The sequence below is a fragment of the Lissotriton helveticus genome, chromosome 5_1, assembly GCF_964261635.1.
Source record: "Lissotriton helveticus chromosome 5_1, aLisHel1.1, whole genome shotgun sequence".
Taxonomy (NCBI): domain Eukaryota; kingdom Metazoa; phylum Chordata; class Amphibia; order Caudata; family Salamandridae; genus Lissotriton; species Lissotriton helveticus.
The window spans coordinates 2,114,482,647-2,114,498,910 of record NC_136065.1 but is presented as its reverse complement, the minus strand read 5'-3'; the positions used below and the strand labels follow the sequence as shown (position 1 = coordinate 2,114,498,910).

The 16,264-nt window shown below is 45.4% G+C and overlaps 1 protein-coding gene across 1 annotated transcript in view; it reads left to right on the top strand.

The window, feature by feature from the left end:
* Positions 1 to 1,416: 1,416 nt before the first annotated feature.
* Positions 1,417 to 16,264, top strand: part of CFAP77 (cilia and flagella associated protein 77) — an 846,033-nt gene continuing 831,185 nt past the window's right edge. Inside the window, exon 1 of the mRNA XM_078641538.1 lies at positions 1,417 to 1,682. Within this exon, the coding sequence (XP_078497664.1) occupies positions 1,623 to 1,682 (60 nt within the window). The 5' untranslated portion in view covers positions 1,417 to 1,622. The remainder of the gene's footprint in view (positions 1,683 to 16,264) is intronic.

Genomic DNA, 16,264 nt, shown 5'->3' with positions numbered 1-16,264 from the left:
AATTCATGTAATCCTAAATCCTTATGTATCGCAACTGGTTCTTATGTAAAGCGATCTGACACCTTCGGGTAAATTTCACGCTATATAAAATCGCATTAAATAAATAAAAAGAAACCAATTTGATGTTCACTTTACATATATGTCCCCTGTCCCAATGGCGAATGGGTGGGGCGCTTACAGTTTACTCAAAAACATTGATAACGCTCTTCCTCCTAAACAGCCTTCCGGCCCTCCTTGCTAAGGTACCCAAGTGATGGTTTGCAGGATGATTTTTAAGTGGCACACTGTTAGGAAACCATAATACAATGTTTTTTTCAAATTAGAAAGTGTTAACAATACCATTGCGAGTTTTTACTAATACTTCCAAAATGGCGCTTTGACTTCTGCGAGGCCTGGGTTTCACATTTGATTTTTCTTCGGTCTCCGGTAGCAGTGTGCGGAAACAAGTCCCGTTCCAAGATGGCTGCTACGTTACGTTAATAGAGAAATCCCTAATGGCCCGTTTGTTTTTGCCTTCACCATTAAAAGTCCCGTTCAAAGATGGCCGCTGCGCTACGTTCATGGAGAGATCCTTATTGGTCCGTTTGTGTTTGCCACCGCTATCGTCCTTCTTTTATTTCAAAGGTCCGTTTTCTTCGTTCCTGTTTGGAGCGTTCCCATGGAGACGGACGGTACCATTCTACATATAATCTGAGACCGGGTACTGGGGCGTAAAAGAGTCCGCTCGGAGCAGGCGGCCACGGCCGGTGGACACCGATGCTTTAGGGAAGGGGAGCACCTGGTAGAGCGAGCGCCGGGGGCTCTTGGGAGCTCTGTGTATCTACACACCCCCGCGGATGGAATAGGCCAGCCGCTCGTTCCTCAGCAGAAGGAGCCTGAGAGTCCTGAGAGGCTCGAGCGGCAGAGGCGCCAGAGGGGCCGGGGCACCGACCAGGCACCGAGAGAGCGAGGAGCCGGGTCTCCTCACCGAGACCCAGTCACCGATCACCCGAAGCGGGCAGTCTAGCCCGCCCCCAACTCACCCACGCCGGACCCTCGACGGGCTGGGCCAACTGACCACCAACTGTCACCCCCCAGAGGGCCCCACGACTCACCCAACTTTATACCCATCTCCTGCTCACTACCCCCTCCGAGCATGACATGACCTCAGCGTGTCACACAGACACAACTCACTCCCATATCACTGTTGATATCACAAGCAGCTGATATTCTCCCAGTCTGAGGTCAGGCCCTCACTTTCTCCTGTCCACTTTGACACACAACCTCCTGTCTGACGCTCCCATCCTCCTCCCCCGTCCCCCAGCAGAGGACCACCGACCACACCCTCACACCTGCAGAGACAGAGGATCCCACCTCCACACCAGTGGAGGATCCCACCTCCACACCAGTAGAGGATCCCACCTCCACACCAGTAGAGGATCCCACCACCACACAAGCAGAGCCCCAGAGAACCACACCTTCAACTCAGCAGAGAGCCAGAGGATCCCACCTCCACACTAGCAGAGGCCCAAAGGACCACACTTTTACACCAGCAGAACTCCAGAGAACCCCACCTTCAACCCAGCAGAGAGCCAGAGAACCCCACCTTCAACCCAGCGGATCCCACCTCCACAGCAGCAGAGATGGACTGGAGAGTAGGGACAGTGAGGGAGTCCATGGTGACCAACATGCTCCTGCAGAAGGTAAGTGAGATTCGCGCTGTTCACTCCTACTCTAATGTAAAGTAGTCAATAATATGAAGTCCTGCACGTTCTTCCTATTCACTTTGCAATGACACTTGTGAAAGAAAGTTGACTAGCGTACCAAATACATTCGTTTAAATGCAATAATGCTGTTGCACGTAGCAATGGTTATCAATAGACAATACTCAAAACATCAAGGTTAGAAGAATAAAAACAACCAAACATGTCACACGGGGTAACGACAAAGTAACTAAACATCTGTTATATTCATTTCTTGCAGATCCAAAGCTTTTGTCATATCCAAAATGCATCTTTCGCCACCTAGAATGATATAGGTTCATATTTTTGTTTTTATTATAAACGCAATCCAAGAAACGGGAAGGGGGGCTAAAGTGTTGTTCAGATCATTCGCGAAAGCGTCTGGTGAAGAGAGATCACCACGTGGTGCTAACGTCAATTGATTGGAATCACACAATGTGCCAGAGGGGGCAAGATTTTCAGGTCTGTCAAGTAGTATCGGATCACCCCTTTTACTGTCCCCTGCATAATCTGTTGCGAAGGGATCTAATCTGATAAGTCACCTTGACAATTGTTCACGCTAAGAAAGAGGCCAAGAAAAGAATGGGTGCAGACCAAGCGATCTCCAAGTGCGGGATTGACTTATATAGAATGCAGCATTACTGGTATCGCCCCTAGCAAAAAGGTCAGAGATGGCATGGGCGTAGGAAGTGTGGGGAATGCAGGGGATATATCCCCCAGATTTTGGAGTGGGGTACACAGGTGACAAGGGTGGGGGGACGAGGAAACAAAATAATTTCCCCTCTCCCTTCCGAGATACTAGCAGGGCCATTAGCGCAGGAAAGCGCTTCCTATAATGACCCTGCATTTGCCCTTTGACCTTCCTCCAGTCACAGAGGCCAGCTGCCCTTTGTTATGCTGCACCCTCCACAGAAATAGCCAATGCCTATGGATTAGGCTGGGCCGCTCTGAGATGGGCAGATAAGGAAAAAAAGACACTGTGAAATGGATCCAAAAAAAAGAACGAAACACTTTGGGTGGAAAAGTTGTCATTTTCTGACAATATTCTATTCCAAAGTGCAACCTCCAGACCAAGAGAAAAAAAAGGATCAAACGACAAAAAATAAATAACTTAATAAAGCAATTCAGAGTTCTCACAGACAGGCCAGATTGGTGTCATTCGCACCCACACACATTAGCGCCACTTTACATAGCTTGCCAGTGAAACTCCTTACCTTTTGTAAGGATATATGCAATGGACATTGGAACAGGTCCCTTCCGGGCCCTGAAGTCAGGACCTGAACTTTTGAGGCAAAATCACTCACTGATTTCTGAATAATGAGTGTAAAAGTGTTAAGGTAACCATGTTGTTCCTGATTAGTTTTGCCATGCTTTACCTATTCTTTTATTCCCTAGGAGTGTTTGATTTTTCCAAGATGTTCTTACTTTTTTTCTTCAGGCAGGTTATTACTCTTGTCTAGTACATAATTTGAATTGAGTTGCAGCACAATTGGGTTGTAGCTGAAGGCAGTGCAAGTTTCTCTCAGTGGGGCAGTATGATGTGCATTGGGGGAGAGGATGTGGCACTCTGGCCAGCGCTGCCAAATTTGGAACTGGAGAACCAGGTTCAACCTTCATGACCAGTCCACCAGAATACTCTCCTGACGGAACACATTCCCTTGCTGCATCTTAGAAGGCCCTGACAGACCTTAGAAGCCCTGGTGCCTTAGCACCAGTAGGTGGACCCTTGTGGTGGCAAATGTGGGTTCACCTTGAAGGCCTGTCCATCACAATCCATACTGAAGTTCACCTCCAGTCTTGCGGACAGGCATTTAAAGCAGCAGCACTCGCTAGAGCGATAATGACTCTGTCACTGCGATCACATGATGCTTGAGGCCAGTCCACCTCATCTATTGGTATCTCCATTGGTCTTTTTCAGCAGTAGAAGAGCAATTTACTGGGGATCGTCAATTCAGGATTTGCACACATACACCAAACTAAGTTTGCAAACTTCACTGTTTCTGTGCTTCATGCATAAGCACTTTAAACATCTACTGCACCTGCTCTGGGACAACTGGAATTAAGCAGCAATGGAGAGCAAAATTATGTCAGTGTTGACTAAAGTATGCAGCAAGAAAAATAATGCAGCGTAATGTGGTACATTTTATGATACTTTATTATTTTGACATTCCTATATATACTAACAGCCTCTGCAAAGATTTTGCCTCATTAGTACCTGTGTAATATGCAAATGTAGCAGTGACAAAAATGACCGGTCAACCTTTGCAAAGGGCCCTCCACTTTGCAGCAACATAAGACACAATTGTTTTTGTAATTTTTGATCCATTTGAGCTACAGACAATTATTTTGTTGAAATTGTTATATTATGCAGCAGATTATGTAATTTGCGGCAAATATGAAACAGCCATAATTAAGTGGAAAACATTTGTAAACTAGGATATTTTGCCATTTATGTTTGTGCTGCTCCAGTGGAAAAAGGGAGAAGTGCAGATGCCAGAAACTGCATGGGTCGGAGACAGATGGCTTGTAATTTCACTTTTAAGCATATTTCTCTTATTCTGTGATTGGAAGCATATCCTACTTTGTTAATGTATTTTAATGTCAATAACTCATATTAAACCTTAAATAAACATGTGTATTGGTTGAATTAAATAACGTAACACGCTGTAACTGGTCAGTGAAGTGCCAAACAAATACTAGAAATAGGAAAGTTTTGCTCTTTCTGGCCACACCTCCAAATGTGCCCACAGACCCAAATCTCAGGTTATTCTCACCTTCTGATTCTCTGCCCAGTTTTCCTACTATTTTCCCCACTTCAACCACTGCTTCCTGTTTATTGTGTTTTGAATGTCGAGGCCTCATGAACTGAACTATTATCGCAGCCTGACTGTGGGGTTAATCACAGCAGTTGCAGATCACAGTTGGCTCAGGTGGGAGCTAGGGCTTGAGATTAGGAATCCTGGACTGCCTAGGACACCTTCCCTGTGCATTCTTGATTCACTAATGAAGCCAAGTAAAGGTACCAGATGACATTGTTCTATGTTAGAGTTTTAACTTATAAACTGCAAGTAACAAATGAATCTCTCAGACAAAAGCAGTGACCCACTGACCTATTCACATTATATGTACTTTGTGACCTGCATGGTACACGTTCTTTGCAGCATGCATATTAAACCACTGTGGCTTCCTTACTATGAGCCAAAACTTTCACTACAAAAACCTCCGATCTCTCGCAAAGAAGAACATTAACCACTGGAGTTATCTTGACATTTTTATTGTTGCCTGAAAATTGCTGGCTCCCCGTTTTTCAGATCGAGCTATTACGCTCCGTCCCTGGCGGCTCCCGACAATTTTTTCGAGACTCTGGACTCGACGAGACCGGTAAAAATGCCCAGTCACTTGCGCCCTTCGCCTACCTAATACCCACGGAATCCCATTAAAATTATCCTTTTTTTTCCCCCCAGACAGCACATCCAGCCGCGCTAACTCTCCATTTTACCTGAGCCCGCGAGAAATCAATCATGTAAGCTACTCGGCCGATCTGCCGGCCTCCCCTCGACCACGCCACTTCACGGACAACTCCAAACCAGACACACAGTTATATAGTCATATAGCTCCCATTTTTGCATGTCATCCGCATCAACGTCAGTCACTGTAATCATTGAGTTATGTACACCCGTCCGCCGCCGGCGCACTCAAACTCGCCCACCGGACCGACCACCTGATCTGGGACACAGAACTCTTCCGCACAATACAATCGCTGTCAATGCCTGACCATCACTATCTCGTAGGAACTGCACGCCATATTTTAATCACTGGCCCTTTATCACCAGAACTCTTCCGCACAATTCAATCGCTGTCAATGCCTGATCATCACTATCTCGTAGGAACTGCGCGCCATATTTTAATCACTGGCCCTTAATCACACACCTTCTTCCCTTGCCGTTTTTATTGTTCTCTGGACCACATGGACACTGCAACACCACCGATCGGTTTATAGTGTTAGTTTTCACCTACTCACTCGCCGCGTTTATCAAGTCACTTGACCTTTGATAAAGTTGTTTCAAACATGCCATAACTTATGTATATTTCTTGTCTTTCATTCCCTTTCCTTCCCATGTAATTTTTGTATGTAAAGTAATGCGAAATAAGGCATAGTGTTATTAATTGATGTGCAAGACAATAATAATTCTTGTCCTGATGATGATGTCCCACATTTAAAAAGGCATCGAAACGTCGACAAAAAACCCCATATGCAATATGATAATGCAATATTGTTTAATGCGATGGTGTGGTTGTATAAAAAATTGAGTCTGTAACACTGACCAAAAGTATACAGACAGATTTTCGCTTTGCCCTTTTGGCCATTCCTTCGTTGTCTTGTCTTGAATGTTGTGGGTCACGGCTGTGCCCACTTGTTACCTATTGGTTCTTGAATCCTACCTTATTTACCAGAACGCTTATAATAAATTTCTTGTCCGGCTGGACAAAAGACATACTACTTATCAGGTGTATGATTATTGCTTTCTGAACTTTATCTTGTCCACAATTAGGGACCAGTGTTTTGTGTAAAATGAAAATTGCTGAACAGCAGGAATGCAGAAGCAGGTACTTTTCAAACCATAATGCAGTTGCAAACACCACGCCCCAAGCCAAAGCCAGCGGCCTTTGTTTGCTTGGTACATGAAGAAGGAAGATTCATGTGCATTTTTTTCACATTTGGTCTAATTACTATGAATGTAAATAACAATAAAACATATTTGCAAACTGGGACTACATGCCTGCTTTTCTCAATATGTCACTTCAAAACTATGCAATTGTGTTTGTTTAACAGATTTACTGTCTCACACAACGGGCGATTTGTATAGGGCCACTGGAAAATCCACAAGGTTGTCCCTGTCCCCCCCCCCCCCCAGAATTTTAGTGTCTCCTACGCCCCTGAGTGATGGAGTGGAGGCAGAGGCCAACTAACCCTGCAGGATCTGGGCAGAGTAGTTGTTCGGTTTGCTTCTGTCACCTGTACAGGAGGCACACCCTTCTATATAGTGCCTGCTACCACAGTGGTGCATCTTCATGGCGCTGTTATCACACGTGTTACTGTTTAACTAACGGTACTATCAGAGCAGCGCGTATTGTCAGCTCGGTACCCAATCGCGGGGCCCTGAGATCAACCCTGGGCTGATCTTTTCAGCTTCTCTCATGGGAGGGAAGTGTGGGCGTGTCCTACATCGGCACTGAGTAGCACCGTGGGCTCCGGGGAGCAAATGAAGACACCTTTGCGAACATCATACTATTAGGTCCTCGTGATATCTATCTCTATCTATCTATATATCTCTGTCTATCTTTATATCTATATCTGCAGCAAGTAGGGAGGGGGCTCTTTTATTTTCACTTCCAGCTGAGCCCCAAACAAAAGCTTGATTTAAAGAGCCTCCAGACGTACTTTTGTTCGAGTATCATCCTAGCTGGGAGCTATATGGAGCCTGACACTTATTATTGCCTAGCTCTTTGTGGAAGGGGTTGTAACCCCTAACTGTGCGTGGAGACCGTCGGGCTCCATTTTTCATGACTTTGCGTGTACACACACAAACACGGGTGCGCACCCTCTGCCTTCAGAAACAGGTGCAGATACAGCTTGTATGTGCGCAGAAACTTCAATGTATGTGAGATGTAGCATGCCTAGCGCCCCCGTGGAAGGCTTCTTCACTCACCAGTGCTCACTGGCGGTGAGCAGGTGCCAGGCTACGCCGGGGTGAACCCGCTTCTGTCTGGCGGTGCCCGGACACTGTAACCACAGTTTACACTGGACTTGTACAGCCCGTGCCGCACACATGCTGCAAACCCTCGTGGGAACAAGAGCGCGTCCTTGGGAGGGCTGGGCAGCAGCACCTGGACAGCGGCCCGGACCGGCGGGCAGGAGGCGGGTCCCGCCCACCGCTTTTAGGAGATACAATAACTGTGGCACAAGGGATGGCAGCCCCGGGGTTCCGCCAAAGGGCGGATGGATCGGTGATGCAAGCCACGGGGCCTTCCCTGCGCGTTTTCTTTCGATGGAAACGGGATCTAAGGTGAATGAATAAGATTTTCTTTCTAGGTTCGCCTGGGGGTCCTTTATTCCTTGTAATAGACGGTCACCTTCCTCTTGAGCGGATGTGAAAGACCCGCCAAGTACAGGTTTGTAGAACAGTCCAGGGGGCACAGGGCGCTCGGACAGCCGGAATAAAACCAAGAGAAAGTCCTTTCTGCGTGTCTCACGCACCCTGTGCGTGCAGCGCGCCTGCCACTGGCACAGAGTTCCTTCCCAGCCCCCTCACACCCCGGAGGCATGGACCAGCGGGACCTTCTAACCGGACCAGAGGCGAACTCACGACTTTGGACTACCAGTGAAGGGTCTGAGAGAGGCCACTCTGTTTCCTTTCAGCGCTGCTTCAGCGGCAGGAGCTACGGTCCTCGGGGAGCTGCTTCTAAGGCCGAGCAGGTGAGGCAGCAGGCATGTGGAGCCAGCTGCAGTAATGCGTCACAGGCTCCCTGTGACGTCAGAGCCAGCATGACCCTCCGCGCCAGGTGCAGTCACCCGCTAGACTGGCTCATGGAAACACGTCAGTGACACAGCCAGCCTGGCGTGCCTGGCTCGGGAGCAGTCATACACATTTGCACCAGAAGAGGGAGCCATTGTCCTGCTGTTCTTGGGGGCCCGAATTATCTTTTTTCCCCACAAACCTCAGATTGAGTCGAAGGAAAGCTCCCACTGTCCTGATACTAGGAACCCGTGTGAGTTACGCGCGTCCTGAAGACATCGCTCCTCAAGGCGCTATGCCATTCGTGTGTCTGGAATTAAACTTTGAGGGTGAAGTGAGCCATGGGCACACCCCAGCTGCAATTTCCAAGCGCAGAGCCCTGGTGTCCGTGTTAGGCTAAACTTTGATTATGAGACAGCCAGTCCAGGCCTTTCCAGCACCAGTTCACGTATTCAAAAGTTATTCCGAATTTTCGAGTTTGCACAGAGTGTACGGGGGCTGGTTCTTGTCAATATTATCTCTGTGATTGTGAATATCACGATCTCCCTCAAACAACCAGTGAAATCCATAGCAGTGCCGTCTCGTTTTTAAACCTAACGCGAAGGGTAAACTTTGCCAAGTGTCTCGTCTCAAGGCGCTTTGCTCTACTCAGTTCATACAGCTATGAGAATAACAAGGCCGTGTTGGCGAGATTATAAAGTGCCTTGAGGCGAGAGACGCTCGCTAGCTGTGTAGGATTGTTGTCTTTATATCTCAAGGGAAAACCTTCACCTAAAAAGACATCATGGCGCAATAAAACACAGAAACCAGCTGCCGGTTATCAAGCCACAATGGATAAAACAAGCAAAGGTACTTGTTGCAGTCGCTCTCTGTTCACTTGGTGTTACTTCACACCTAAGCAACTTAATCACACTTTAACACAATTTGTCAAGTTGCAATCTTGTATTTATCAGTCAACTTATATTCATAACAATGATTGAAAATATACACAGTCAAATCCTTGCTAGTTTTCGTAAACTTATATATCACAAATCATAACATTCAATGTTGCTCATTGTACATCATAAAAATTGAACATCAATTCAGCACATATTTGCTCCATGCCCAATGCATTTTGGTACCAGCCTGGTACCTTCCTTAGGGGCTAATCTTAGTGTGGTGACGTTTCTCTGTACTATCTAGCTCCTTACCGTTGTGTTCACGGTGTGTTTTGTTGCGAAACTGTGGGCGATGGTCACAATATCTTTATCTCATGTGCTCTGATTGGTTTATTTCCTATTCAAATGTTTCTCGCGGCGTGAATAACCCGACGCGGTGGCAAAAGTTCAAGCCACGCCATGCACATCCTCCCGTACGTAAGTCTTTACAGCAATTCGCGACTTTACTCCTGATGGATGAATAAAGATTCATTTCTGATGCCATTCAATATATAGGAATTCCTCACGTTCACGTTCGCTATAATCGGAATAGTGAGAAATCTTGCGTATCAAACGGAGAGGGAGGATTAACGCAATACTACATAGAGTATAGCCGCACTTCCCCCCAGCACTCTGCTCCTCCCCTTGAGGCTTGATCTAGGGCTACGACCACTTGCTGACGAGATAAGCCTGAGACCCATTGCCTTCTGGCGCAGGCTTTGGAGCAGCAATAATCTCGCCGACTACAGGGCGGAACTGGTCGAACTATTGAACCACCCTAAGGCGCTTACCATTCCCTGGGTCAAAAACATTCAAGCGACCTGTGTGGAATTGGAGCTCCCCGATTTGTGGTCTAAGCCGGCGGATGCAGCACCAAACATCTCCAAGAGGTCCCTGGCGAATTTGTATCACGAATACAAAACTACCCAGCCAGAGGGGTCCTTATCAACTGTATTCCTGCAAAGCAAGGATCTCTATAGATTTGAGAAGGCACTGGACCCTATATATCCCACACTTGCTAGGAAGTTGTTCCTCCAATGGAGGTATGGCACACTGCCCTTTCGGGCCTTTACAAGTTCTTGGTCATTGGTTCCCTCCACAAAGTACTGCCCTGTCTGTGTTGACAAAGAGGAAAACGACTTGCACGTGGTGTTCTTCTGCCCAGCTTACAAGGCAGCTAGGATATACTGGCTCCTCCCCTTGATAAAGAATTTGGGTGGCAGGGAATATGCACCAATGTACAGGATTTTAAAATCCGATGTTTCCGGCCCAACTGTTTTTGCACTTTCCAAATTCTTTACTAATGTTTGGTATACGCGTAATCGCCTTTTAAAAAATGCTGGGTAGTATCTAGAAATGTTTCGCCTTTTTAAGATGTTTCTGTATAGACTATTTTTAATATAAGTATTTAATGTTTTATCTGTTTATGGCAGAGTTACACGTGATTTTATTTGTATTGTGTATCTTTTATGACCGAACGGTCGAAATAAAGATTGGAAATGAATGAATGACATAGAGTATATGACTAATATTTGTGATCTTGAGAGAGTTCATTGTACAAACCACATACCTAGGCCTAACCTATGCCCTATGTGTTTGGATCGTGGAGCGTGGAGAAGCGTGGCTCAGTGGTTAGAGGCGGCAGACCCGGAAGCTGAGATCAGCCGTGGACCAGGGTTCGATTTCCTGCCTCGGCGGGTCTCGGGCTCAAAAATTCCACAGACTCGACAATTCTCGCTCCGGTGCCTACTCAACTCACGGGGTCACACTCTGCGACTCTGGGCAATAGCTTGCTTAATCTCCACTACGGCCCCTCGCGGCGGGATGCCTGGCTTTCACCTTGTGAATACCCTGCCGGGGTATCTCACAGGGGAATACCAGGACGGGTTCCCTAAGCAAGCGCCTTGAGACCCCTGGGTGCTTTGTGCGCTATATAAATCGAAATACATTTACATTTACATTTACATTTACATCTTTGTAACATAGGAGCCCTGACGAAGATCCCTCTGGCAAAGAATCGGGAATGAAACGCGTTGGCTGTGTGCCAGTTTTAAGAGATTTATTGAATAAAAGGACTGAATTATGGAATAACTCTTTACGCTGCCTCATTGACTTCGGAACGAGTGCACCTTCCAACTTTCTTTTTGAATTTGGCTTTTATTAGACACCCTTGGACAGCGGGTGTGGGAAGAGATTGCACCACCATACGAATTGGTAGTACATATGGACTGGATGTGCTTGGCCTTGGTCTGCCGTTTGTTCTTTCTTCAATATACAGAAACCAGAATTGATATAAACGCAGCTGTCTGGTTTGCTAACGGCATCTTCTTGGGGGACATTCCGAAAGATTCCCTGGAAATGCCTTCCGACTGTTGATTGTCATTGGCGTTGTGGTTTGTAACTCGCACTTGCTTTCTGTTTGCTGGCTTTCTTTTCTTTTAGGCGATGTCAAATAGATAGACCATTAGGTTACACAAGAACGCATGTACCCAAATATCAGAGAAATCAGTTCATAAGAGTGCTCCAAGGAGAAGTGACCACCATACACTCCAAGGGGAGCCGAGGCTTCCGAAAACCAATCCGTCAAGATTGATGGATGCATATGGAGAATCCGACATAAAGCATCACTGAATATACTGGACTATTGGACTATGTATTTTGGTGCTCAGGGGATTTCACAATTTCTTTTCTTTTAGGTTGTCCAGCTTGAGTTTGCCACTTCCCTTGCCCAATCCTATGTATTGTATTCTTCCACCTGTAGTGGATTTCTGTAAACAGGCCTTTTACATCTGTTCTTATCATGACACATTTGCTGTGCATTCAAAAACGTAGGTCAAATGTCAGGCTCTGTTTTCCAGGGAGCTTGGTGTTTACTTTTCTTTCTCTGACTTCAAATTCAGAGGATTTATGTAACAATCATGCTGGCTACTCAGAGTGTGCTGTACAATGTTAGTTTTTATCTAGCACAAAACAAAATTGAAATGTTCTGTGCAGATATTTCCAAATATGGAAACCACAAACAAAGCACACTTTTGGTAATTCTGAAGTGGGGTGGAAACAAATATTTCAATACGGTCAAAAACAAATTAATACACTACGCAAGGTCTTGGGTCAATGCCCGCGGACTCGATAATTCTCGCCTCGGTGCCTAAGCTAACCATGGGTCCCACTCTGTGACTCTGGGCAATAGCTTGCTTAATCTCCACAACGGCCCCCACAACGCTAGGATGCCTGGCTTCACCTTGGGGGTGCCCAGGAGTGGACACCTCATAGGGAAAGCCAGGACGGGTTCCCCAGCGGTATACAGCGCCAGGACACTCCGAGATGGAGTAACAGTGCGCTTTACAAGTATAAATTTACATGACACTTTCACATATTATCGTTTGTTTGCTGTATACTTTCATAAGTAAAACTGTATGTCTGTGCAAATGTAATATACAACAATAGCGTTATTCTGGGGAAGAATAGCACCCCCACTTTGCACTCCAATGTAGAACATTTTGAGTTTTAAAAAAAAATTCTCCATATATTTCTTAGGAGTACTCAGTAATCAGCCTGTTTGGCTAGAGGTAAATCCGGTACCCTAAGAGAAGTTATTAAAAAGGAACTCTTGGGCAACTTTAACGAGTTCTCGTCATTAGTAAAAAACTTTAGGAAAGCAGCAGCTTTATTAGAGTTGGATGAGAGTATTTTATTTTCCCTCTCTCCTTCAGAACTAAAGTTTAAACTAAAATGTACATCTTGGGAACTCTGTTATAAGTTGGATATACTTGCCCAACCTAGTCTGAAAGAAAGGGAATTTCTTCTACAAACATATATCCCAAAACGGCCCCAACAATATCTCATTTGGAATACCCCCCACGGAGTCCGTAGACTATGGTATCTCCTACGACATGACTTGCTTCCACTTAAGTCTCTTCTAGCAAAATGGTATGGGGGATCTCCAATGTGTAATCTTTGTAATAATGCTGTACAGGATCGAAATCACGTCTTGTTTATTTGTCCTGTATTGCGCTCTTTGCACTGTAAATGGTTAAAACCAATTTGTCTACAACTAGGAATTGTAAATGCAAAAATGTTTATCCATGCACTTCACTGCCCTCCAAATGAAATGCTTTGTTCCAGAATTTTTAAATTTTTTAAAGGGTTCTTAGATATTTATTAATGATTTACAGGGAGAAGATGATGATCGCTCTTCTTGCTGACAATCCGGTGTTTTTCCTGTTGTATGATGTTATTCTTTGATCATTTTAATTTGTATAATGATGTGTTTGGTTTTATGTGGCCCTCATTGAGAGCCAAAACATAATAAACTTGATTTGATTTGATACTCAGTAATCAATAGAATATGTATACTTGTAATTTCTTCTTTATTGATTGTGACATTTATTTATCGCTTTTGAAGCATTTTAATTCGTAGTGTTGAACCTCACACCACAATTGAAATTCACATGCATTGATTTGGAATCCCAATGCACTTCGGGACTAGCCGTTCATCAGGGGAATGGATTCTGTAATGTAATAAACAACCTTTTGTCAAAATATCATGAATGATACTGCATCTCAGAAGAAAAAATGTCTTAAGTATATGTCCAGTTTTGGAAATGGTAACAAAGTTTAAAAAAAAATAATATATATGCACCAGTACTTAAGAAAGTGCGTTCCAATAGTGATGGGTAAAATGAATGTCACCCAGCTGGATTCAGCACAGAGATAAGAACCCTGAGTGTAAACGTCTGTTCGTCCCCTTGAAACATGCAGATTTTGAAGACCGCAACAACCGCACGCCATGTCTGTTAGCTCGCCTCCTACTTGCACCCTCTTGGTTGTGCGTAAGTGAAATTCAGATTTTATTAATCGTGTAACTTCACCAGGCTTGGAAGTCTTAGAAAAAATAAGATCATGGCATGGAATAATGTACTGGGGAAAAAAATAATAAAAAGTGATCTTGAAAGTACTAAAAACAGCTTGTGCAAAAATGTCATTAATGCGGGAAACAATGTGATCTCTAAAGTATCAAAACGACGTTCCGTGCATGTCAAAGTCATGCCATAGCCAACAGTGATAGTGTACCAACAATTTGGTTTTCTTCCCCAGAATAAGGCTATTGCTTTGCATAAACATTCACACCTTTGATCAGAGGGCGATACCCACCTGCACCCAAATCCTTTCCACCAAAACCATACAAAAAAGGAGATAAATAAAGAATATTCTAATACCAATAAGAGTGCGTCTACAATTGCTTTTTGTGCAAATGTAATGGTCGTTTCAGTTGAAGATGTGTTGTCTGTTATGGCAGTGTGCTAACAGACCATGCATACTCCACTTTACCACACTCTCATCTACTCTGCAACACTCCACTCTGTATCACTGCTCTCTGCCCTGCATAATGCCACTCACCACCTCTTTACTCTGCGCCAATGCACTCTACCCCACCCTATTCTACTGTGCACCACTGCACTCTTAGCCACTAGACTCAACACCAATCCACTCTAATCTACTCTCCACCACTGCACTCTTCGCTACTTAACTCTACTCGTAAACAATCTATGCCACTCTATCAACTCAGCACCATTCCACTCTATGCCAATCCACTGTATGCCACTGCAATCTATCCTGCACCCTTCCTCTCCACTCTACCCCACTGCACTCTACCCCACTCTGCGCCATTACTCTGTCAATGCACTCTACACCTCTTTATTCTAAACCAATACACTCTATGCCACTGCACTCTGCACACTGCGCTGTATGCCACTATATTTCACTCTGCAGCTTTCTACTCTACGACACTGCACTCTGGCACTTTACTGTGCACCACTCTACGCCACCACACTACACTAATGCACTCTACGCCACTGCACTCTTCTCTGCAACACTGTACTCTGCGTCCCTGTACTCTATGCCACTGCACTCTACTCTACTCCAATACAGTGTACACCACTCTAATCTACTAGGCTCCACTACACTATTTAACACTGCACTCTACTCCAATCCACTCTATGCCTCTCTACTCTGCACCACTCTATTCTATGCCAACGCACTTTACCCCACTCTATGAGGCATCACTGTACTCTGCACCACTGCACTCTGGCACTTTACTGTGCACCACTCTACGCCACCACACTCTACACTAATGCACTCTACGCCACTGCACTCTTCTCTGCAACACTGTACTCTGCCAATGAACTCTGCGTCCCTGTACTCTATGCCACTGCACTCTACTCTACTCCAATACAGTGTACGCCTCTCTAATCTACTAGGCTCCACTACACTATTTAACACTGCATTCTACTCCAATCCACTCTATGCCTCTCTATTCTATGCCCGTGCACTTTACCCCACTCTATGAGGCATCACTGTACTCTGCGCCACTGTACTCTGCACCACTGCACTTTGCGTCTCTACACTCTATTCCATTGCACTCTACTCTGCACTACTCAACTCTACTCCACTCCATGCCACTGCACTCTATGCCACTGCACTCTATGCCACTCTACACCTCTGCACTCTACCCTGCACCACTCCACTACTTAACTCCACTCTGAAATAATCTACTCTACGCCACTGCACCTTACGATTTTGCACTCTATGCCACTGCAATCCACTCAGCACCACTCTACTATACGCCACTTTAATCAAACACTGCACTCTACGAAACTCCACTCTACGAAAATCCACTCCTCAATGCTCCATTCTGACACTTTACTCAAATGCTACTCCACTCTGACACTCTACTCCACGCCACTGTACTCCACGCCACTCTACTCCACGCCACAACACTCCACAACACTCCACTCTACAACACTACTCTCTACGATGCTCTACTCCACACCCTTTATGCCACTCCATGTCACTTTACCCCAGTTTATTCTTCAACACACTACTCCACTCCACTGCTCCACTCCATTCTGTCACTTTGTGCCACTACACTCAACTCTATGACACTGTACTCCACTCTAAGCCATTCTATTCTCCTACACTACGACAATCTACTTCACTCTGTTACTCTACTCTACAACACCCTACTCCTCTTTATGCAACACCCTCTAAGCCACTCCACTCTACACCACTCCACGACACTCCATGCCACTCCACTCTACAACACCTT